Source organism: Lepus europaeus, chromosome 22 (assembly GCF_033115175.1).
Source record: "Lepus europaeus isolate LE1 chromosome 22, mLepTim1.pri, whole genome shotgun sequence".
NCBI classification, from domain to species: domain Eukaryota; kingdom Metazoa; phylum Chordata; class Mammalia; order Lagomorpha; family Leporidae; genus Lepus; species Lepus europaeus.
In genome coordinates, this window is record NC_084848.1 from 28,507,245 (window position 1) to 28,532,024 (window position 24,780).

Sequence of the window (24,780 nt, forward strand, 5' to 3'; positions counted from 1 at the left end):
GAGGCAGTCTTCCGGAGGATGGGGGAGCAGAGAGCAGGTGGGGACCACAGAGGGAGCAGGTGGGGACCACAGAGGGAGCAGCTGGGGAGCTGCGATCCTTTGCCCACTGCAGTGGAACTGGGTGGAACCTTTCTGAAGGATGATGTGTACAATAGGTTTATATACCTGTCGTGGCATTGTTTGTAGCAACAACAAATGAAGACTGGAAACTATTGGAGGGTCCACTGATAGGGGACTTGATAAATACATTTTAGTACATTTGTAAGATGGAATGCCCTTGTGTCTTATACCCTTATGTCTTTTAAAAAAATAAAAAAAAGCAAAGATGTCCAAGACATGTTGCTAAGTAGGAAAGAAAAAAAGCCAGGTGTAGCAGGTTAAGCCACTGCCAGGGCTGGCACTGTGGTGTAGTGGGTAAGTGGCTGCCTGCAGTACTGGTATCCCATATGGGTGCCAGTTCGAGTCCTGGCTGCTCCACTTCCTGTCCAGCTCTCTGATAGCTACTGGGAAAGCAGTAGAGGATGTGCTTGGGCCCCTGCACCAGTGTGGGAGATGTGGCAGAAGTGCCGGGCTCCTAGCTTCGGATTGGCTCAGCTTCGGCCATTGTAGCCATTTGGAGAGTGAACCAATGGATGGAAGACCTCTCTCTTTCTGTGCCTCTGCCTCTGTGTAACTCTGCATTTCAAATTATAAATAAGTAAATATTAAAAAAAAAGATATAGGTGGGGAGAGGCAAATGGTGCAACATTATGTAGAACAGAAGTCTTTTTGGACAGAACTTGCTGAAAATCGATGATCAATTTGTTTGTTCTGGGCTGTAGCTCTTTCGATTTATGGAAATTAGAAGACCAAGTTCATGTTGAGGAGAAACCAAGCGTGCACCCAGCCCTTGGCACCCCTGCACCTCCCACTCCTGAGAACGCCCATCTTTGCTCTCCCTTTCCTCCGAGCATGCTGGTGTAGGCTGCCCCGGGTTGCCGTTGACACGTGCCAGGGGCCCAGCTGTGCCTGTGATTCTCAGCCCCCCAGGTCCCACCATCAGCATCATCCTGCCACGTCCTTACCTCCTCCCTGTCACACCCTCCGATGGACGGCGAGGGGCCGCCAACAGCAGCTTGTCCCTCTCTTCTTCTGTCCTGTCCCTCCCCAGTCCAGCAGTGACTGGTGGCTTTCAGCAGCCAAGGCCAAGGTGTAACACGGGCTAGAGTCAGCCTTGACTCTGCGTCTGCCGCACTGCATCAGGAAACCAGGTCTGGACAGAGGAGGCGGGTCGCAGGCTCAGGAATCTTGAGGGACCTTGAGAAGGCCTGAGGACAGGGTCACCAAACTCTCTACCTCTGGGACAAACGCAGACATTCAGGGAGGCGGGCGGGGAGCCAGAGCTCGGCCGCCACAAGTCGCTGGTTCCATCCCAAGGGGGTTACTTCAGTCTGCTGTTCCCATCCAGTCTGCTTCTTGGTGAACACGCCTCCCTCCTGTGTTCCCACGTGACTCTCTGCAGGTACACAGGAGACTGCGTGGGGGTGAGGAGGGGCCGGGGCTGGAGGAGCTCCTTGGAATCCTTGCTGCCCATGCCAGGCGTCACCCTAGCAGTGGGTCCCTGATAAACATCTCACCCCGCCCCACCCTTGCGTGGACATGTCAAGGACAGCCCCCACCACGCTGTGCCTCTGCTGACTAACAGTGGACTTCGGCATTGTCCGCGGCTTGTGCCTGGCTGCAGGGGTGAACGCAAGGTGTTTCACGTCGCAGGCATCGCAATTCCTACAACCTGAGGACTCGGGCTGGGGCCCAGGACCAGCAAGGACCTTCCTGGACCCTCTCCCTAAGAAACCAAGCTCTGTGCTTGTGCAGAGGAGCCGAGCTGGCAGGCAAGAGAGGTGTGTAGTAAATACCCACCAGCAGGCCCTGAAGCCGGGCAGATGTTGGGCAAAAGCCAGCTGCTTAACACAGAGCCTTATAACTGCACTCTCTCTTTTCTGTTTTGCATGAAGAAAAGAACCAGGCTGGGAACAAACTGTACTTGTGTCCCTCTGGGTTCAATGCTCAGATAGTCTGCTTGGATCAATTTAGCATCTTCGAACCCCAGACCTTTTTGTCCCTATGGTCTTGGGCAGAGAGTATCTTCATTTTAGAGGCTGGGAAACCATGGTGCAGAATTAGGAAGTTAATTTCCCCAGGGGGCATGAGTGGCAAAGCAGAGGAAAGAACCCTGGGTGGGGGGAAGCCTGTTGGAACTGGCGCCATGTTGCTCCAAGACCCAGCACACATGTTCCTGTCCCTGGGATGTCCCTGAGGCCATGTCAGTCCCTTCTGCTGGGCATGTGGGGAGCAGCATGGCTCGTGGCCACCCTTGGCAATCTGAAGGGTGGTGGCAGGGGACAGCCAGGTATAGGGTTTTGGTTTCTTTCCCTTGGTTTCCCCCTGTTTTCAGTAGTTCCTCAGTGACCACGGATCAGTGACCAGGACAATGCTCCCCACTGTACCCCCATAGTGTTTTGTTGGGGGAAACAGGAAGACAGGAGCCCTGAAGGAAGCAGTCTCCCGGGGTACCCCAAAGCAGAGGGCGCCAAAGCCAGCCAACCAGCAAGTCACAGGGACACCTCAGAGAGGGGCATCGTCCCCAAGGGGGTGGTCTGGCAGGGGTGGGGAGGGCCGTTTTGCCTGCCTGGGGTGCTGTCCCTGCTGGCCTGAACTGCCAGAGAACTCTCCAGATGGGAGCCGGCTGCGGCCAACTTCCCAGCCTTTGAAAATCCTGCATCTTAATTAGTTCCCTACTGCTTTTGTGCATGGCCCACATTCTAATAGGCTCCAGGCTTCTCCCACCATTTGCGCTGTGAGGTTCAGCGCGATTTCTCTTCTCCCCAAGCAGCCCCCACCACGGCTCCTCCGACACCCTCCCCGTCCGGGAACAACTTAAGGGACGCCGATGTGCCAAGCATGTAGCCTGAGATTGATGAGCCTGTCAGCGGGCTCCCTGTGCCCCCCAGCCCTCCCCCTCTGCCGAGTGCTTCTCAGATGGATGAGCAGGGCGGGGGGCGGGCACCGTGGGGGGGGTGGAGGGAAGGGACCCGTGGAGCCTGGAGCCAGGTGTGAGCTGGTGGACAGCGTGACCTTCTCCCGGCCTGCAGAGGAGTCTGGCTGTGTCCTTCCGAGGGGGAAGGACGCTCCACTCCCACCAGGCTGCCCGTGCTTATCTGTCTCTGTGCGGGGGGTTGCCTGAGCTTGGTACGCTGGGAGAATGGATGCCTTCAAGTGCATCAGGGGGAAATGACCAGTCATTTATCTCCTTCCTGCAGTGTCAGAGCCTGCAGCCATCCATCCTGGAGGCCTGCGGCGGCGGCTGCCTCTGCTCCATGGGCCTCAGGAGTGGGGGAGCCAGAGAGAGGTGGGCAGGTGACTCCAGCCCCTCTTCATGCCCCAACGCTTGGGTCCCAGTGACTTGCTCCCTCGGCCTCCCTGGTTGTCTCAGGAATGGAGCCGGGGCTGGGAACTGAGTCTCATAACTGGTCCTCATAACTGCTGTATTCTGCAGTGGGCTTTCGGGGGACAGGGCTGGGTGAGGAAAGGGGCTCGCAGCTGGGAGTGGGCCGGGCAGGTGCAGTTCCCATGGGCGAGCCTGGCAGAGCCACATGTACAGCCTGAGGCATCACTGACGCCACTGCCTGTTCACCTGTGCTCTCCCCACTGCAAGGGAAATGTTTTGCGGGGAGGGCTTACCCATTTCTTCATCTGCATCCCTGACAACGCTGCAGGGGCTTGGCACAGAATAGATGGATGGGGATTGGTTAAAGAGGCAAAGGAGGGGGAGTGTGTCCGGTTTGAGCTCAAGTTTGCTTGGGGAACGTAGCTGAGCGGTCTCTTACCTTTTGAGTTTCGCAGCTGAGAAAGACTGAGCCAATGAGAAACCTTGGCCAGCAGAGCTGGACTTTCTATGCGGTGCCCAGCCAGCCCTGTGTGGCCCGTCTTTGGTTTGAGATTCTAAGCAGCCAAGCTCTGCAGGAAAATATACCAACAGGGGTCACAAGGTCTGGGTTCAAGTTCAACTTCCTCCACCCACGGGCTTTGCAATCGCCTAAGCTCACTGGCCTCACCTCTTTGTGTGCAGAGCATCATGTTAGCCTCACACCGCTTACTCCGAGCATGGTGTAAGTTGAAGGGTGGAGGACTTGGTAAGGGTAAGGAGGCAGCGTGATGCCATGAGGACACTGTGCCACTGGGTGGGCCCCGGGACTCGTACCTACTGCTGCTCTTGTCCCCAGTGTGGGCCCCGGGACTCATGCCTACTGCTGCTCTTGTCCCCAGCGTAAGACCCAGGATTCGTGCCCACAGTTGCTCCTGTCCCCAGCGGCCCATGGTGAGCTCCTGGCAGACACTCTCGGTCCAGCTGGAAAATGTGCTGACCGGCCCCGGAGGAGAACTTACTTGCAGTCTCCGGAGGGTTCTGCTCTAGAATCTTTTATGCTGAAGAGTGAAGACCTGGTGTCTGGCTGTGGGACTCTGTCCTTATCAGACCTAGACACCTATGTTCCTGAACTGGGCTCTCCCACATCCTCCGCTGGTTCAGCAGGAGTGAACTTTGAAGGCTTCCTTTCTGCCTGACCACATCTGTTCGCCGTGGTGTGCGAGGGCAGGCCCATCTGGCTGTGTCTGTTTTTTCATTTTTAATATTTATTCAGGGGCAGGCACTGTGGTGTAGCGGGTAAAGCTGCCACCTATAGTGCTGGCATCCCATATGGGCACTGGTTTGAGTCCCGGCTGCTCCACTTCCTATCCACCATCCTGCTAATATGCCTGGGAAAGCGGAAGTGTTTGGTCCCAGCACCCGTGTGGGAGACCTGGAAGAAGCTCCTGGCTCCTGGCTTCAGATCGGCCCAGTTCTGGCTGTTGTTGCCATTTGGGGAATGAACCAGTGGATGGAAGACCTTGCTTTCTCTCTCTCTCTCTCTCTGCCTCTCTGTAATTCTTTTTTTTTTTTTTTTTTTAAGATTTATGTATTTATTCGAAAGGCAGAATTACAGAAAGGGAAGGGATCTTCCATCATGCTAGTTAACTCAAGTGGCTGCAGTGGTGGTGCTGGGCCAGGCTGAAGCCAGGATCCTAGAACCCCATCTGGGTCTCCCACATGTATGTCAGGGGCCTAAACAGTTGGGCCATCTTCTGCTGTTTTCCCAGGCACATTAGCCGGAAGCTGGATTGGAAGCAGAACAGCTGGGACTCAAACTGGAGCGCTGATGTGGAATGCTGGCATTGCGGGCGGCGGCTTAACCTGCTGTGCTGCAATGCTGGCCCCTTCCCTGCTTGTTTTTTATGTTATCGCTGTTAGCTCTATTAAGGTGTACTTGTTAAGAGTTGTATATATTTGGGACAGACAACATGATGCTTTGATGCATATATACACTGTGAAATGATTAAATGAAGCTAATGATCCTATCTGTCAGCTCCCCTGCTTAATTTTGTGATGAGAACAACATTGAAGATCTACTCTGTTGGCAATTTTCAAGTGCACGATACATTATTAATAGCTGTGGTCACCACGCTTTACAAGGGATCTTTAGAACTTATTCATCTTGTCTCACTGAAGCTTTGTGCCTCTGACCTGTGTCTCCCCACTTCCCTAGCCATCCTTAGAGATAGTTCACTTGCTCAATCCATTCCTGCTAAACCCCCACCCGCCCTCCCCTTTGTGCTAAGCTGCATTATCTGGGCTGTGGGCAGGCCCAGTGGTGACTTGCTTTGACAGTGTGGGTACTTTCTGTGAATCAGGGATGGGAGGAGGGAGGCCTGTCTATGGCCCTGACCTCATGCTGGGGTCTCATCCTTGGATGCCTGCCTTGGGGGCCAGTGGGTGGGCACAGCAGTAGCCATGTAGCAGGATGGTCAGTCTCCTGGGATTCTAGAACAAACCATAACAAGGACCTGCAGGAGGCAACCTGGGTCCTCTGTGTGAACCTCATCTATTTTGAGCTCTATGAGTCACAAAACGGGTAATCAAAGGTAGCCAAGACAATGGCACCCCTTGGGGACCAGCAGCCGATTCCTGGGCCTGCCATCATCATAGGAGATGGGGTCTCTGGTCCCCCCAAGTCTTTCCCGCTATGGGCTGAGAGATAACAACCCTCTCCACCCCCACCCCGGCTGCTCCCTCCCCAGGAGTCTTGAGAGTCCAATGGGGATAAACGAAATAATGATTCTTAAGCTCCTTGCTTCTTGGTGTAAGTTGGTGTATAAATCCCCAGAAATATGATGAGCTTAATTCCTCAAAATAATAAGCCCCCAGAAGAGACAACTGCACATTTGTATTTTTAGAGAAAAACTAAGAGGCAGGTAACACACACACACACACACACACACACACCCGAGCCCTCGTGATCAAGCAGAGGATTCTTCGCTATTGTGTGTGGGATTTCTCCCTCCCTCTGGCTCCATGACTATCTCCAGGCCCCTGCGTCAGAGCGAGCCCGTGATGGATGGACGGATGGATACGCCTTGTCGGGGGTTTCACCACCATTTCCCCGGGGGCAGGCTGTCTGTTGGCGGAGCACAACCTACCGAAAGATGCTATCTCTTGCAAACTCGACAGCTAACAGACAGCTCCTCTCCTTGTGTATTTCCCCAAAGAAGAACTGTCTTAATCTGGTTTTTTAATACGGCATATTTTATTATAATCCATATACGATGTGCAGGTTGCCAGTCCTCCGCCCTGTGCCAAATAACCCAGGGAAGGAGTCAGGCTCTGTGCGTGCGCTGGTGACATCCAAGGCGTTTGCATTTTTAAATGACCTGGGATTTAATTACTCGCCGTGCTCCGGTGTTGCGCTTCCAGACTCATCTCACCCGCATCCTGTTAATGAGCTCGGTGGCTCCAGCAGCCCAGTGGAGGCTTTTCTTTCGGTGCATTGGGTGGCAGGCTTGGGGGCACCTGTGTCAAAGGCATGGGCTTTGATCCGCACCCAAGAGGACGGCTGCCCTGTCCGTGGCCCTGGAGAGAAGCCGCTGCTCTTTGCTGACATTTTTTTCCTTTGCTTTTATTTGTGTTTTCTTCCTCCTCTTCCTCCTCCATCTTCTTCTTTTTTTTTAAACGACTTTCTATGGTTCAATCCTTGTTTGTCTAAGAGGTTTTTTTTCTTATTTGGAAACCGATTTGCTTCGGTTTGCACAGAAGCTGTCTCTGGTGTGATGGATCGTGCTGGAAGTCACCCAAGGAGTATCTCTGTTCCCAATTAGAAGTGGAGGCAGCGCTGCTTCCGGGGGCCCAGGGAGGCGGCTGGCTTGGGTGACAGCTGCTGCTGCTCCGCGGAGAGTAACGATCCGTGGGTTGATATCCATGTGTATAGAATCAGGCTAATTTTAAGATGAATTATGTGTGTGTTTTGGATCGTTTTCTTTTAATGTTAAATGTTGGATGACTCCTGTCAGGTTAGGTGGTCTCCAAATTTGTGTGAGGTTCAAAATGAGTGCACTTGTAAGGGATTACTAAATTCTGTATCCTGATGAGCCATATTAGAATAAGATTGAATCAATGAAATCCCCTCGGGCTCAGTAGGAAGCCTGACTAGGATGCACTTGGTGGGAGTGGACCCGTTACTTCCCCGCCCCCCTTCACTCCAGGACCTCCTGCTGCCAGGAGCTGGAGACTGCCCCCTCCGCTGGCTTGTTGGGGGGGGGGGTTGTGGATACGCTGTCACTCTGACCTTGTGAGCCTTACCCATAGTGCTTTGCAATCAGTGCTCTCCACTGGTCAGTTAGAATGCTGCTTTGGGCACGGAGCTCCATCTCAAAAACTGTATTTAAATTCCTTCCATTTGGGGGAGCAAAATCATAGTAAATGTTAACTTTTCCTTTTTTTAAAAATAATTTATTTATTTAAAAGGCAGAATTACAGAGAAGAGAGACAGAGCGAGAGCAAGAGAGAGAGAGAGAGAGAGAGAGAGATCGTCCATCTACTGGTTCATTCCCCAGATGGCTGGGGATGGGCCAGGAGCTTCTTCCACGTCTCCCACGTGGGTTGCAGGGGCCAAGCACTTGGGCTGTTTTCCTCTGTTTTCACAGGTGCGTTAGCAGAGAGCTGGGTTGGAAGTGGAACAGCTGGGACTCAAACCTGCAGCCACATGGGATGCTGCTGCCACAGTGCTGGCCCCAAATGTTACCTTTAATGCCATAAAACTGTGCAGTCCAGTTTGGTAGCTACCAGCCATGTGTGTCTATGGAGTAGTTGAAAAGGAATTAGTTTGAATTGAGATGTGCTGGAAGTACAGCATACATACTGGTCTTTGAGATGAAATGCAAATAAAAGTGTGAAATTTTACATCACTTTTTTAAAATACATAAAATATACTGTTAAAATTAATTGCATCTGCTTTAAGTTGCTTTTTAAAATGAGGCTACTAGAAATTTAGAATTACCTGAGTGGTTTGCATTATATTTCTATTGGACAGTGTAGCCATACCATTAAAATCGAACAATTCAAAGTTTGAAAATACCATCCATCATTTTTAAGACATTTATAACAGCCCAGGGTTTTTTATATATAAGATCTAATTAAAAAAATTTATTTGTTTGAAAGGCAGAGTGATGGAGTGATGGAGTGGGGCGGGATGGAGGGAGGGGGTGTGGAGAAAGAGAAAACCCAAGAGACTGCTCTTCCATCCAATGGTGACTCCCCAGAAGCCTGCGACAACCAGGGCTAGGCCAGGTCAGGCCAAAGCCAGGAGCCAGGAATTCCATATCTGTGGGAGGCAGGAACTCAAGTACTTGGGCCATCATTTGCTGTCTCCCAGGGGCATTAGCAGGAAGCTAGATTGTGAGCATGGAGTAGCTGGGACTCGAACCGGGCACTCAGAGGTGGGATGTGGGTATCTCAAGTGGTGGCTTAATCCTCTGCACCCTGATAGAATTTTCCAAAATAACTTTTAACTCAGTGAAAAGATTTTTCAAAAATTATTTGAGAGAGAGGGAAAGAGAGACTGAGAGAGAGAGAGAGAGAGAGAGAGAGAGAGAGAGAGAACTGCCCTCGACTGATTTACTTCCCAAATGCCAGAATGGGTGGCAGGAATCCAACTTCTTGAGCCGTCCCCGCTGCCCTCCAGGTGCACAGTAGCAGGAAGCTGGAGTCAGGAGCTGCACCTGGGAATTGAAAGCAGGCACTCCGACGTACCACTAGGCCAAAGGCTTCTCCCTATGGTCTAATTTTGGATCCAAGTTTTGAATGGAATAAGAGAAATAAAAATTGACAAGCCTCATTTCCCACCCTGTTCCTCACACTCGGCTTGTTGTGTGACTCCTGCCAGGGTTTCTTATGCAGTGTGTCACCCTGTGACGTCTCACGCCAACACCATGATCACCTCCCACTTCACAGGGCTGGGTTAAGTCGCCAGCCTGTGTCCCCCTACTAGTGAACAGCCAGGCTGGGGTCTGCCTTCAGGGCTATCTGAAAGCAGTACCCACAGGAGCTAATTCGGTGTTTTGGTCAAGAGGGGAGAGTGATAGCACCGAACTTCTCAGTGGGCCTGGGCAAGCCCATCGTTCTGTGTGGCCCTTTCCCCATGAGCGGACTGGACTCTGGGGGCTGCAGGACGCTGATTCCAGCCCCTAGCATGTAGCAGGGTCCAGTGCGCGTTGCCCCTCTTGATTCTTATCCCGTGTCTATCTGGCAAAATGTGATTAAAGAGGAGGCAGTGATTGAATTATGGGGGAGCAGGAGAGAGGCAGAGTCAGCAGGGGAAGACAGAAGGCAGAGGAGATGGAAGATGGTTGATGCCGTTACTGAAGGTGGGCGCCGCCGGGGACGTTCTTAAGAGGAGAGCACAGAACCACAACGAATAGCTCCGCCTCAGCCAATGTCTGTCATTTATCGTGAAATGTGGAAATCAGGGAGTCTGGGAATGCCAGGAAGAGGCATAAAGGTTTGGAAAAAGACCTTTCAAGCAAGGCACCAGGGAGGCAGGTGGAGTCTGTGCAGCTGCCTAGACAGGTGGGTGGTGGAGGCAGGTTGAGTTCAAGGCTGGGTGGCGTCTTTCTCCGGCTCTGTGATCTCTTAAGCAGGTTTGAAACCTCCCAGTGCCACGCGGTCTTCATGTGTACAAGGGGTAAGTGTGCTCTTGGATGTGGTGGGAAGACATTGTGTAGAGCAGTAAGAGGTGCTGCGTTTTGCGTGTTCATTAAGTGCCACGCCCTCTGCACATATAGAGGTAAAGGGATGTCAAAGCGTCTGTGGAAAATGGAACAAAAATATGTTTATTCTGATGGAAAAAGTTTTGCAGCCCATGCATCATCATGTCATAACACACATTTTTCCATGAACTTTTTGAGGGCTGCTTATATGCAAAGACTTCAACATTTTTTTTTGGCACCAAAGTAAACTTTTAATTCCATTTTCCACAAACGTTTTGAAGTACCTTGTACGTGCTCCCAAGTACAGTTGTGGCTCAGCCTGGGCCTGGCCAGTTACAGCTAAGAAGCCAGATGGTTCCTGGCTTACTATGGTTCCACTTAGATATTTTGGACTTTACAGCACTGTGAAAGTGATAGTCATCAGAACTTGGTCTTTTCTCAGGCTGGTGATTTGGGATATGGTGATGTGAGGCAGTGGCAGCACCTGCAGCTCCCCAGCACGTGGGGGGTTGGGGGGACAACATTCTGTACTCTGTAACAGTGCACTGTGTCGCTAAGCTGTGGTGTTCCGTGGGTTAGGTGTATTAAGTGCATCTTCCGTTTATGATATTTTCAGCTTACGATAGGATGACCAGGATGTATCCTCTTCTTAAGGGAAGCATCTGGATGATGAATGGGACCTCTTTGTCACCATCACAGTGTCACCTGGGATAGGTACATTCTTGTCTAGTGACGTGGCTTTTGGCGAAGCTGCTTCAGTTCCCTGGGTCTCAGGTGACTCATTGGGAAAATGAGATGCCTGTGTTTGATGACCTGTAAGGCCTCTGCCAGTCCTGAAGGGCTGTGTGCTTCTGGCAGCAGGAGTGTTTAATGTGGGGAAGGTGAAGGGGGACGCTCACATATGAACGTCAGAGATACAAGATATACGACTGTCGGCAGTTGGAGGGATGCTGACCAGCTGTTCTCTTTTGACTGAGCACAGGGCATGAGGCACACTTTCATTGTTCCAGGTGTGGCATTTGGAAGACTTCTCCAGCTCGGGGATGGGGTCCTGTGCTATCAGAGCAGGCGATGGAGCTGCACGCTCCCAATTCACTAAAGCAGACAGTAGACCATTTTTCTGGCCCTCGACTCAAACGTGAGTTCATCAGACAGGCCTTGCCCGGCTCCCTGGTCTAGAGTAGATGGCTCCTCCCCTTGTTCTTTCACAATCCACTGTGCTGCTTCCCTCCATAGCAGTCCTCATGTGCATCTCAGCTTGTATTTGACCTTTAATGCCTGTCTCTTAATTTCCTTATTTGATCTATTTGAAAGGCAGAGAGATGAACAGATTTGCATCTGCTGTTTCACTCAAATGCCTGCAGCAGCTGGGACTGGGCCAGGTCAAACCAGGAATCTGGAACTCAATCTGGCTTTTCCATGTAGGTGGTGGGGGGCCCAAGTACTTAAGCCATCACCTGCTGCCTCCCTGGGTGAACATTAGCAGGAAGCTGGATTGAAGGCAGAGCTAGGACTTGAACCCAAGCACTGTGAAATGGGAGGCTGGCATCCCAAGTGGCATCTTAACCTCTGTGCCCAATACCTACCTCTAATTTCAGTCTCTTTACTGTAAGCTGCCTAAATGTGGCATCCATCTTTACTTGGTTCACCTCCTTTGTGCCTCATCCCAGCGCAGCGTTAGTTACACGACAGGTGCCTGGTAACTATTGGTTGAATGGCTAGCTGGCTGGATGGGTTTCCAAGGTGGCTGATGTGGTGCAAGTGCTTTTGGATGGAGGCGGATCCTTTGCTCTACTTTTGTGGTAAGAAAAATCTCAGATACCTTGGCTCCCAAGGGGCATCAGGTGCTGTTTCTCCTTCCTACCCTCTTTTCTGGAGGGCAGTTATTCAGGGCTGTTTGTTTCTTCAGCTTGAATTGGACGCTTGGGCGACCCCCTTCATGGCCCAGTCAGCCTGTGTGCTGTGGTTTGCATGTGGTTTGTTGCCCCCAGAGCTCCTGTATTGGAGGCTTGGTCCCCTCTATGGTGAGTGAGAGGCGAGACCTGGCTGGAGGCCCTTGGGTCCTTGCGGAGCTGCCCTGGAAAGAGGTAAGTGTAGTTGTTAGGAGACCCTGAGTTACAGCTGCAGAGTGCGCCTTGTTATAAAGGCTTGAGCCTGAGCCTCAGCCTGAGTTGCTCCCTGGCCTGGCTGGCGATGGGATCTTCCCTCTTGCACATGCTCCTGCCTCCAGGATGCCATCTGCCATGAGGCCCTCCCCAGAGCTGAGCAAGAGCTGGCACCACGCCCTTGAACCTCCGGAACCGTGAGCCATGCCAGCCTCTTTTCTTTGTAAAGTTACCCAGCCTGCGTATTTCATCATAGGAACAGAAAACAGACTGGATTTGTTCCTGGTTCAAGAAGCTGGAAGGGCAGGTAAAGCTCCACTGGAGTCAGATGGAAGCCCAGTGGAGCAAGGCTTGGCGGTGCTGCCTGTCTGCGTTCGCCCCTCCAGATGCACACTTGTGTCCAGGAGTGTGACCTCTGTCCCCACGAGGCTCTCCTGTCCTCTGGCTTCCTGTTGAGGGTGGCCAACAGGAGAGGGCTCAGCAGGAAGGTGGAGGATGTGGGGAGAGAGCGGTGGGCTAGGCGCCCTTTCCCTTGGTTTCCTGGCCTCAGGGCTCCTGTGGTGCGAGGCACAACCCCTGTCTGGGGCTCTGCTGCGGTGCCATCTCCACGTTCCTGCAAACACTCTCCCAGCAGTGATGGCTCCCCACTGCCCCAAGTGTGCCAGGACCAGTGTGCTTCACCAGACCTGCTGGATCCCTTAATCCCACCTACACCTAATTCCCAGTTCTCCCCTAGGGGAGGCTCATCTGTCCCCCAACTCATTCCCAGCCCCCCCCCCCCCGCAACATCTTCTTGCACCCATCTTACCTGAGACAGTGGTGCTGCCCACACATCTCATGGCGAAGGGTGGGGACCCATCCCATTAGGTGGGTGTGAGGTGTAGGATCAGAAAGGACGGAGTGGCCTGTGCCACGGCTCAATAGGCTAATCCTCCGCCTGCGGTGCTGGCACCCCGGGTTCTTGTCCTGGTCGGGGCTCCGGATTCTGTCCCGGTGCCCCTCTTCCAGGCCAGCTCTCTGCTGTGGCCCAGGAGTGCAGTGGAGGATGGCCCAGGTCCCTGGGCCCTGCACCCTCATGGGAGACCAGGAGGAAGCACCTGGCTCCTGGCTTCGGATCAGCACAGCGCGCCGGCCACAGCGGCCATTGAGGGGTGAACCAGCGGCAAAGGAAGACCTTTCTCTCTGTCTCTCTCTCTCACTATCCACTCTGCCTGTCCAAAAAAAAAGAGAAAAGACGGAGCAAAATCAAAATACGACCACTTATACTTTAGGTTTCTGTTTTTATTTTATTTTTTAAAAAGATTTATTATTTTATTTGAAAGAATTGCAGAGATAGAGAAACAGAGAGAGAGAGAGAGAGAGAGAGAGAGATCTTTCATCTGCTGGTTCACTCCCCAATCGCCTCAACAACTGGGTCTGGGCCGATCTGAAGCCAGGAGCTTCTTCCAGGTCTCCCACGTGGGTGCAGGGGCCCAAGCACTTGGTCCATCTTCACAGGCCATCAGCAGGGAGCTGGATCAGCAGTGGAGCAGCTGGGACTCGAGCTGGCACCACCCATGTGGGATGCAGCCGTTGCGGGCGGCAACTTTACCTGCTACACCACAGCACTGGCCTGGGTTTCTGTTTTTAACTAGAAAAGTAATGCCACCTCTGTTAAGTTGGGAGTTTGGGGGACACTTGAAGAAGGAGTTCAGCTTCTCTCTCTGGTCTCTCTCGTGGGCAGAGCTGGTTCCTGTCACCCCTGTTCAGTTGGCTCAGTGGCCTCAAGCCCCAGTTGATGGTCATAGTCCTGGTGTGGTTCCCACTCTGCTGGTCTCCCCATACTGGGCCCTGCAGCCCCCTTCCTGCTGGGCTGGGTCCTGCCGGGCATTGGACCTCACTCCCTGTTTCCCTCCAGCTTTTGGGATGGCCGCTTCCCCAGTGAGCTGATGAGAACGGCCTCTCTGAGGTGGATGTAGCTTTTCTTGGAGCTGCTGGAGCTGGGTAGCTGGCATGGCCAAGGAGAGGTCATGGGGGTTGCAAGACGAGAGTGAGGGTGGAGGAGAGAGCAGGCAAGTTGAGGCCAATGGCAGTGAACTGCAGTAGGGTTTTCAAAGCCCTCTGGCCTAAGGGAACACATTTCTGCTCCCGTGAAACCCCTGTAATTCTCACTGTTCAAAATCACGTGGCCTGCCAGTGCCACGGCTCACTATGCTAATCCTCTGCCTTGCGGTGCCGGCACACCGGGTTCTAGTCCCGGTCGGGGCACTGGATTCTGTCCCGGTTGCCTCTCTTCCAGGCCAGCTCTCTGCTGTGGCCAGGGAGTGCAGTGGAGGATGGCCCAAGTGCTTGGGCTCTGCACCCCATGGGAGACCAGGAGAAGCACCTGGCTCCTGCCTTCGGATCAGCGCGGTGCACCGGCCGCAGCGCGCCAGCCGCGGCGGCCATTGGAGGGTGAACCCACGGCAAAGGAAGACCTTTCTCTCTGTCTCTCTCTCTCTCAGTGTCCACTCTGCCTGTCAAAAAAAAAAAAAAAAAAAGTCACGTGGCCCAAGAGTGGCAGGCAGTCTGGTCCCACGCCCAGCGGGTGCCCTATTTTGCTCTTTTTCAGCTTTCACTGAGGGCATGGGCAAGGTTACAACCTGTCTCTGGGTAGGGGTGGGCGTGGTGGCACAATGAGAGGCCTGCATCCCATATCACAGTGCCTGGGGTTCCCATATCACAGTGCCCGGGGTGGAAGTCCCCCCCCCCTGCCCCCGCGTCCTATCCAGCTTCCTGCTTGTGTGCACCCTGGGAGGCAGCAATGATGGCTCAGGTACTTGGATCCCTGCTACCCAGGGAAACCTGGATGGAGTTCTGGTTTCTGGCTTCCACCTGGTCTGGAACTAACTGGCTGTTGTGAGCATTTAGGGAGGGCATCAGGAGACTGAAGACAGATTTCTCCTCCTGCCCCTGTCTCTCTGCCTTTCAAGTAGATAAAAACACATCAATTAATATTTTAAAAATAAGGGAGTGTGTCTCTGAGATCGTGAAACAGAGATGGATTTCCGTGTTCCTGTTCCAGCAGGAGGAGAGGGCAGAAGCCACCCCGAGTCGCACCCAGGAGCCCCGCTCCCTGCGTGCTGTCCCGTCGCCTGCTGCCAGTGGCCTGACCTGCTTTTGCGTCTCTGTTTTTCAGAAGTGGAGCTGCCTCTGAAGAAGGATGGGTTCACCTCGGAGAGCACCACGCTGGAAGCCCTGCTCCGGGGGGAGGGGGTGGAGAAGAAGGTGGATGCCCGAGAGGAGGAGAGCATCCAGGAAATCCAGGTGTGTCTGTGGGTGTGGGGCCACCCAGGGCACCCACAGTGCTGCCTCCCAGAGCTTGGCATCGCGTCTGGGTCCTCCTCACCAGGGCCCGGCTGCACCTCAAAACACCCATGGCCAAGAGGTTTGCAGGTGCTCTTTGGGTTTAACACGTGCCCAGAAGAAGCCACTGTTGCCCTCAGATCCGTTCCTATCCCCGATTCCCTGCTTCTCCATTCAAAATGGAATGGATGAATGAATGAATGGTTGTTTGCCCTTTCGCTGAGAACCAACTTGGGTGTTTAAATATTTATTTGAAAGGCAGAGCAACAAGAGAGAGACAGAGAGACGGAGAGAGCAAGATCTTCCATCAGCCAGGTCTCTCCCCAGGTTGGCTGCAACAGCCTGAGCTGGGCCAGGCTGAAGCCAGGATCAGGAACTCCCATCTGGTCTCCCATGTGGGTGGCAGAGGTCGGTGCCACGGGCAGCAGCTTAACCTGCTGCACCACTACACTGGCCCCCAAATGAATGTATTTTAGGAATATATTTATTTTTTGGTTTTTTGAAAGGCATAGATAGAGAAGTAGAGAGAGAGAGACAGACAGACAAAGCGATTTTCCATCTGCTGGTTACTCCCCAGATGTTTGCAACAGCTTGGATCCCTGAACTAAATCCACATCTCCCACCTGGGTGGCAGGGATGCAGCTCCTTGAGCCACCCCCTCTGCCTCCCAGGGTGGCGTTAGCAGGAAGCTGGATCGAAACAGAGCTGGAACTCAGTCCCTGGCACTGTGATGCAGGATGAAGGCACCCCAAACTGCCTTCAAACACCCACCCCAAAAATGTACTTACTGAGGCTACTGAGAACGGGGGGCTGTGCTAAGTTCTAGGGACAGGGTGGTAAACCAAGCACATGGGTTCTTGTCCCTGTGGAGTGAACAGTCCACCTTCCGGGCCTGAAACTAGTCCCAAGCAAGTGCCTGTCTCGCCGCTGCTCCTCTTTCCTCTCCCTCAGCTCCAGCTTCCTGGACTTCTCAGTCCTTTCTCAACACCACCCTCACACCCTCCCCGGCTGGCATAGTGGTCACCCTGCAGGCGGGTGCTCCCTCGGCTCTCGCATGTCCACCTCTCCCTCTGCACACAGCATAGGCTTGTAATAGGGGCCGCCACATTCCTTCTTTGCCATTTGTCAAACAATACTTGGCTTGGAGTATTGTAATAATAGACATCAATACTAATATTAAACAATAGTATTAGTAACTAAACACAATTAAATTATAAAATTAAATTATATGTACATGAGATTTATGCCATGCTTTGAATTTGTATGTTTGCGCTATAATATCGAATATTTATAAATTTCATCTCCAATTTTAATATTTAAATTGAATTAATTCACCATCATTTATTGCCATTGTAATTACATTATTACTAATTGTACATTTTTGGTTTACTTAGCAAATACCACCAGTCAGTGAGATTCATCACATCAGGGATTCCGTTGTTGCTTTCCCCACTGTGTCCACGGGGCCTGGCTCGCCCCGGCACGGGGTTGGGTGTGGATGAGTTAGCAACTCTGGCGTCCTCTGGGCCATTCCCCTGTTCAGGTTGAGTTCCTGCCGTTGAGTGCCCACGACCGGGCTTATAATTGTTTTGCTCTCCTGAGCTCTGTGACTGCAGCTCACGAAGACGCTCATGGCCTGTAACCTGCATTGGTTTGACAGACCTTGCAGCCATCTTTCCTCCCATCTAGCATCCCATTCCTCAGGAATCCCATCGGCTGTGCCATCAACGTACATCCAGAATGTACCCCTCTCCCCCTCTTCCCCGCACCCGCTGCTGCCCCTGGTCCCAGGCCCTCTCGTCTCGTCTCTGAACTGGTGCTTTGCTCTTCTCCAGGATCTCCCTGTTACTCCTGACCCAGAGCCTTTTTAAAAAACATTTTTAAAACTATTTATTTTTTTCTGTTTGAAAGATAGGGAGAGAGGGAGGGGGGGAGAGGGGAGAGGGGAGAGGAGAGAGGAGAGAGAGAGAGAGAGAGAGAGAGAGAGAGAGAGAGAGAGAGAGAGAGAGAATCTTCCCTTCACTGATTCACTTTCCAAATGGCTGCACCAGCCTGGGTTGGGCCAGGTGGAGGCCAGGAGCCAGGAGCTTCTTCAGGGTCTCCCACCTGGGTGCAGGGGCCCAAGCACTCAAACCATCCTCCACTGCTTTCCCAGGCTCATTAGCAGGGAGCTGCATTGAAAGTATAGCAGCTGGGACTCAAGCTGGTGCTCACATGGGATGCCCTTGTCACACAGCGGCTTAACTGGCTGCACCACAATGCTGGCCACCCCCCTCCCTTTAATAGCAGTTTTAGGTTCACAACAAAAATGAGAGGAAGGTACAGAGATGTCCCATATGCTCTCTGCTCCCTCCCTCACCCCACGCATGGACTCCCTGCTTTTCAGCATCGTCCCCCAGAGTGGCACATTTGTTTCCACAGATGCACCTGCACGGACACGTCGCTGTTGCCGAGTCCCTAGTGAGCATCCAGGTTCACTCTCAGTAGTGTCTGTTCTGTGCTTGGATAGATGTACCTGCCGTTGTGGTCTCCTGCAAAATAATTTCATGGCCCTCAGCAGCCTCTGTGCTCCACCTGTGTACCCCTCCCTCCCTCCTTACCCCTGGCAAGCACTGAGCTTTTCCCTGGCTCCACAGTCGTCGCGAGGTCAGACTCATGCAGGACTTGGCAGGCCGGCTTCCTTCTCTCAGCAAGAGGCGTTCAAGGTTCCTCCACGGCTTTCATGACTTGATAGCTCATGGCTTGCTTTCTTTTCTTTCTTTCTTTCTTTTTCTTTTTTTAAGATTTATTTATTTGAACGGCAGAGTTACAGAAAGAGAGAGAGAGAATCTTCCATCTGCTGGTTCACTCCCCAGATGGTTGCAATGGCTAGGGCTGTGTCAGGCTGAAATCAGGAGCCAGGAATTCCATCTGGGTCTCCCATGTGAGCGGCAGGGTCCAAAGCACTTGGGCCATCCTCTGCTGCTTTTCCCAGGCAGTGAGCAGGGAGCAGGATTGGAAGTGGAGCAGCTAGGACATGAACCAGTGCCCACGTAGGATGCTGACGTCACAGGCAGTGGCTTTACCTGCTATGCTGCAACAACGGCCCCAGCTCATTGCTCTTGAACCCGGTCAGGATGTCCCACAGGACAGGAAGGTCTTCAAGATTGAAATTGTTTGCCCGTGCTCAAAACCCTGCTTTGCCACTGTTGTCTGAGAGGCAGAGTTGAGCCTTCTCCCACCCCCGCTGCCTGCTGGGGCGCGCTCCCCTTTCCCAGGCTACAAAACGTTTGCTTCCATCTCAATAAACCCAAAACGTGAGCAGGACCTTCCAGGGCCTCCCCAGCTGGTTTTCGGGCTGTTTTCCACACCTGTTTCACTCCTTGTACCTTGTAGCCATGCTTATGGTTGCGCCATGAGCTGGATCTGGCATGCCCTTCTTTCCACGTCTGTGTGTAAGATTCCACTTGTCTTTTCGTTCAATTCCATTGCCACCTTCCCCACTTCCCCATCAAGCCTGAATTTTTTTTTAATATTTAAAAATTTTATTTATTTGAAAGGCAGGATGACACAGAGAAGGAGAGACACACACAGAGAAAGCCATCTGCCATTTACTGGTTCACTCCCCAAATGGCTGCAATGGCTGAGACTGGACCAGGCCAAAGCCAGGAGCCCAGAACTCCATCTCCCACACAGGTTGCAAGGGCCCAACTACTTGGGCCTTGTTCTGCTACTTTCCCAGGCGCTTTAGCAGGGAGTTGGAATCTTTGCTCCAATGTGGATACAGGTGCCAGCTTCACCCACTGTGCCACAATGCCAGGCCCCATGAAGAGTTTAGATACTTACTGCCACCTTCTTATCTGTGCACATATTTTTTTAAAGATTCTTTTATGTATTTGAAAGAGTTACAGAGAGAGGTAGTGACAGAGAGAGAGAGAGAGAGAGAGAGGTCGTCCATCCGCTGGATCATTTCCCAAGTGGCTGTAATGGCCAGAACTTGAGCTGATCTGAAGCCAGGAGCCAGGAAATTCTTCTGAGTCTCCCATGTGGGTGCAGGGGCCCAACGACTTGGGCCATCCTCCACTGCTTTCCCAAGCACATTCACAGGGAGCTGGATCAGAAGTGGAGCAGTCAGGACTCAAACCAGTGTCCATATGGGATACCGGCAGTGCAGGCTGGGGTTTCTTTTCTTTTCTTTTTTTTTTTAATTTTGAAAACCATGTGTTGTTTTTTCTCTCTCTCTCTCTTTTTCTTTTTAAAATTTATTTATTTATTTGAAGGACAGAGTTACGCAGAGGCAGAGAGAGAAAGAGATCTTCCATCTGCTGGTTCACTCCCCAAATGGCCACCATAGCCATTTGGGAGCTAGTCTATCTGAAGCCAGGAGCCACGAACTTCTTCCAGGTCTCCTATGCGGGCGCCTAAGGACTTGGGCCATCTTCCACTGCTTTCCCAGGCCATAGCAGAGAGCTGGATTGGAAGAGGAACAGTTGGGACTTAAACTGGCACCCATAGGGATGCTGGCAGCAGCTTTACCTGCTATGCCACAGCAGCAGCCCCAGGCTGGGGCTTTAACTCTCTGCATAGCACTGGCCTCCATATATTTTTAAAAATTACTTTTACTCTTCTTGTATTACTCTACCCTTTTTGAAAAAGATTTTTTATTTGAAAGAGTTACAGAGAGAGAGAGAGAGAGAAAGAGAGAGCGAGAGAGAGAAAGATATCTTCCATCCTCCGATTCACTCCCCAAATGGCCACAATGGCAAGGGCTAGGCCAGGCTATAGCCAGGAGCTCCATTCAGGTCTCCCACATGGGTGTGGAGACCCAAGCACTTGGACCATCTTCTGCTGCTTTTCCAGGCACATTAGCAGGGAGCTGGATTGGAAGTGGAGCAGCTGGGACTTGAACCAGTGCCCATATGGGATGCTGGCATCACAGGCGGTGGTGGCTATATGAGCTACGCAACAGTGCTGGCCCCTGGACTTTCAGATTTTGGAAAGGGATTTACCATCTCTGTGTCACCCTTTGGAGCACGTTTTGCTCTGTTGGTGTCATTTGACAGAATCAATGGACAGGACAGGACCATTCAGAAGCCTGGACGCCCTCCACTCACACGGAAACCCCCTCCTTGAGAGCTGGGATGGGCCCCAGCTCTTCTCCTGCAGCACTGGGTTGTCACCATTACCATCACCATCACCGTGACCATGGTGCCATCATGGTCACCATCGTTTGTTCGTCAGCTTTTGTGTTCCTACAACAGAATCCCCCTGCAGAGAACAGGCTTCCTGAGCTCAGGTTGGGAGGTTCAAGTCCAAGATCAGGTGACTCCGTTGGTTTGGACTCCAATGGATGGGAGCAGGTGGCAGCGACAGGAGAAGGTGACAGAGCTGGTCATTGCCGCTCAGGCCAGGAGGCAGAGAGAGCTGGGTGGGCTCCATGCGACCCTCTCACCAGAGCTCAAGAGACCACACTTGAGAACTTCTTTCTGAGCACAGCCCCTAGTGACCTAAGACCTCCCACTGAGCCCCAACTCCTAAAGCTCCACCCCCTCCCAGGGTCCCACCCCAGGGCCAAGCCTTGAACACTTCCCCATGTAGGCTGAATGCTGAGTGCAGGGCGAGCGGCTGCTGGAAGCCGAAACCAGGCCCGGAAGCCTGATGAGTCGTCATGGGCTTTTCATTGTTAAAGCACACATGTGTGGGAAGTGGACTGTGTTATTTTATTCATCTTTTTGCCCTTTCTAGGCTGACTCTAGGTTAGGTACTTGGGAAACAGAGAGACTGAGAGAGACCTGTGTGTTCCAGCTGTATTCCGTTGTGACACACGGACAGGTAACAAGAAAAAGAACCAATAAAACAGCTGCATTTTTGGGTAAATGCCACAAAGAACAATGAGTATAAAGATCCAGTGTAAGAGGAGGGACAGATTCTATGTGGTGTCCTAAGTGGGACAATGAATTTGTTTTTTTCCGAAGTCATTTATTTACTTATTTAATTTATTTAGGAGATGGAGCGAGTGAGCTCCCGCTACTGATTCATTCCCCAAATGCTTACAACAGCCATGGCTGGGCCAGCCTAAACCCAGAACCCAGGAACTCAACCCAGGCTTCCCACATGGGTATCAGAGACCCAGCTGCTTGAGCCATCACTCGCCGTCTCCCAGGACTGAATTAGCAGGAAGCTGGAATCAGGAGCGGAGCTGGGACTTGAACTCATCTGTGGGAGGAGCCTGGGGAGGAACTTTCTGAGCAGAGGAGCAGAGTGGGTGGAAGCCCTGAGTGAGGGCAGAGCTTGTGGTGCTGAGAGAACAGACAGCAGGCCCGCATGGCTGGAGCGCAGTGCCAGGGAGGGCTGGGCTCCGGGGAGCTGGGCAGGACCACAGGCCGAGCAGGGTGTGGCAGTGGCTTTGGATTTCATGTGAAGTGCAGAAGGCAGCCATGTGGAGGATCCTCACTGTGGCTGTGACTTTCTGTGCCACATGGGGATCCCCAGCTGTGCCTGGGAAAAGAGGCAGGGCCGCGGTGGGGAAGCAGGGACATTGGCTAGGGGTGTTTGCAGTACTTGAGGTCAGAGATCAAGGCATCTTTCGAAAGGAATTCTTTGAAGAAGCACAACCACAAGCCACTGTTATCGCCGCTGCGAAGGCTGTTTAGAGTAGCAGGGAGACACGAGTGGTTTTGAAACGTCCTTCTTTTCCAGAAGATGACCTTGGGCAGGGCGGGCATGTATGTCACGGAGGCTGACTGCAGACTCGGGGCACCCCTGTCCTTGGTGCCTCGCACAGGGCTTGATTAGGAGCTCCTGCCTCCTCCTGGCTACCGGGGTGACACCGAGAGGTTTCTGGTGTCACAGTCACCTTGCAGGACATGCAGGCGCCCTGAGGTGGGGACACAGACAGGGGGCTCTGGAGTCCCAGGGACGCTGATGGGACGAGGAAGGGGCGGAGCACTGGGAACGACAGAGGTTGGGTCACTCCCGGACAGTGAGGCCGTGGGGCACTCTGGGGACAGGCTTAGCTGCTCTGCTCTTGCCTAGCTTTAGCTTTTCCACCCAGAGCCCGTGTCGTGCATTGTAAATACCTTTATCTGGGAAAACAAGAGTGGAGTCCAAATCGTACGTTCCAGAGACAGTGATCTTTAAGTTCCAGGCACTTGGAGCTTACCGTGGTGAAATGACTTGAAGACCCAGGTTAGCGAGACAGCTATGTGAATAGCAGCCACAGGTGCAAGAACTCCGCCTCCGTGCAGGGCAGGCACAGAGCGTGCCCCTGTGCTCCCTCTGCAGGTCAGGAAGCCAGGCCTGCTCTGGCCCTGGGTCTACACTTCCTGACCTTAGGGCCAGAGGTCGTGCCCAGCAGATGATGCTACTGCTCTTGCAGAGAAGCTGGGGAAGAATCCGCTAGGCGTGTGAGTCCCCTGGGAGGACTGGGTGCCGAGCAGCCCCTGCACGTGTACTGCAGCAGGACGCCATGGCCAGAAGGCAGGGGCAGGGGGTCGCCGGCGACTCGCTCCTGGGCTTCCTGCTTTGGAGACAGGACAGAAGAGGCTGCTTGCACAGTGGTGAGGAAGTCAGGTGTCCGTGCAGTGTGTGCTGCTAGCTAAGCTTTCTCGTACCTTATGTCCTTTTTGCACCATCACTGCGGGATTATCCTGGGCAATATAGGTACCTGTGCGTTTTTCTAGCTGCTGCTTAGGCCAGGTCTCCCCGAGGCACTGGGCGCTGGTCACACGGGCCTCTTCTGCTCCCTGGACAAGTCATGGTCCTCACCTGCCTATGGGAGTTTGCCCTGAGCTGTTCTCTGCCTGGAACCTTTCTTCCCCTTCCATCTACCCCCACTCACCATGCCTGGCTCTCCTCATCCTGCTCATCCCAACTCCCTCAGGTCAATGTCCTCAGGTGAGCCTCCCCCAACCCACAGATTAGGTCACACTCCCTCCCGACACCCCCTCATGGCATCTTGAACTTGCGTGGTGCTGTTTTTGTGACAGTTGTAGCCACTACTTCAGTCTTGCCTCCTCCCCTGGATTGTCAAGCCCATCGGGGCCAGGACTGGCCACTGTGCAGTGTTCCTAGCACCTGCCCTGTAGTCAGCTCTACTACGTTTAGGTGGACTGAAGGAATAAATGGAAGGGAGGCACAGACAGAGGAAGACTTGCCCACGGTCACACAGTGAGACTCGTCGCCCCCTTTCCTATCATCTAAAGGTCAGGATGGTAGCTTTGGGATCTACAAGAAGGGAAGGCCTACACTTCCGGGAATGGAGAGGCCTACTTCCGGGAAGAAAAGTCCTTGTCAAGGTCCCTGTGGGTTCCTAAAGATCAACCAGTGAGGATCAGACCTGCCTCAACCTTTAACCCCCATGCCCTGTAACTATAAAAGGAGCCCTCCCCAACCTCTGATGCGCAACTTCTCTGGCCCCCACTCTGTTGCTCTGTTGGGAGTCCAGGAGCGCCATACACTTTCCCTCTTATGTCACTCCCACCCCAGGATCAGGAGGGAGGCCCCTCGGCCACGGTCTTTATCCCTTCCTCACACCTGTAGGTACACACCCTGCTCCTGCCCTCCCTGCCTCTGGACGATGTGCCACGCTACTCACAGTTCTCAGCCACAAGCGCTGAGCAGGCAGAGGCAAAGTCTGAGCTGATGAACATGACCTTGCTGTGCCCGTGGCTTCCTTGTGTGATCTTGCTCCTGAGGGTCGAATTCTTTCCAGCCTCAGTCCATGCACCTGTAAAGTGGACATTGCATCTACACTGCCACGGGCCTCACAGGACAGCTAGAGAGAGAACTTGAATTCAAGATCTTAAGCCTTCCTGGCGAGTCCCGTGCTGTAATGAAAATCTGTCTTTTAAAAAGCCCCAGTGGGTTAATGAGTAGCCCATTAATGCTATGTTGTGGTCAGACCAACAAGAAGCCCCCTTGTGTTCCTCAAACAGGGCAAGGTTCCAGGATGGCAGAAGGAAGAGAAACACGATCCTGGGGTGGCCCCTGAGGAGCACAGAGAAACATGACATTAAGGAAGCTTTTGGAGGGCTGATGCTGTGGCGTAGCGGGTTAAAGCCCCAGCCTGCAGCGCTGGCATCTCATGTGGGCGCCAGTTCAAGTCCTGGCTGCTGCACTTCCAATCCAGCTCCCTGCTGATGCACCTGGGAAAGCAGCAGAGGATGGCCCGAGTGCTTAGGCCCCTGCACCCATGTGGGAGACCAGGAAGAAGCTGCTGGCTCCTGGCTTCGAATTGGCTCAGCTCTGGTGATTGTGG

At 52.9% G+C, this 24,780-nt stretch overlaps 1 protein-coding gene across 2 annotated transcripts in view; it reads left to right on the forward strand.

The window, feature by feature from the left end:
• The window catches only part of LOC133751222 (zinc finger protein DPF3-like), a 239,582-nt gene that overhangs the window by 158,167 nt on the left and 56,635 nt on the right, over positions 1-24,780 (forward strand). For both annotated transcript variants that reach the window (XM_062181111.1, XM_062181112.1), the window contains exon 4: positions 15,376-15,503. In XM_062181111.1, coding sequence (XP_062037095.1) covers positions 15,376-15,503 — 128 coding nt within the window. The remainder of the gene's footprint in view (positions 1-15,375; positions 15,504-24,780) is intronic.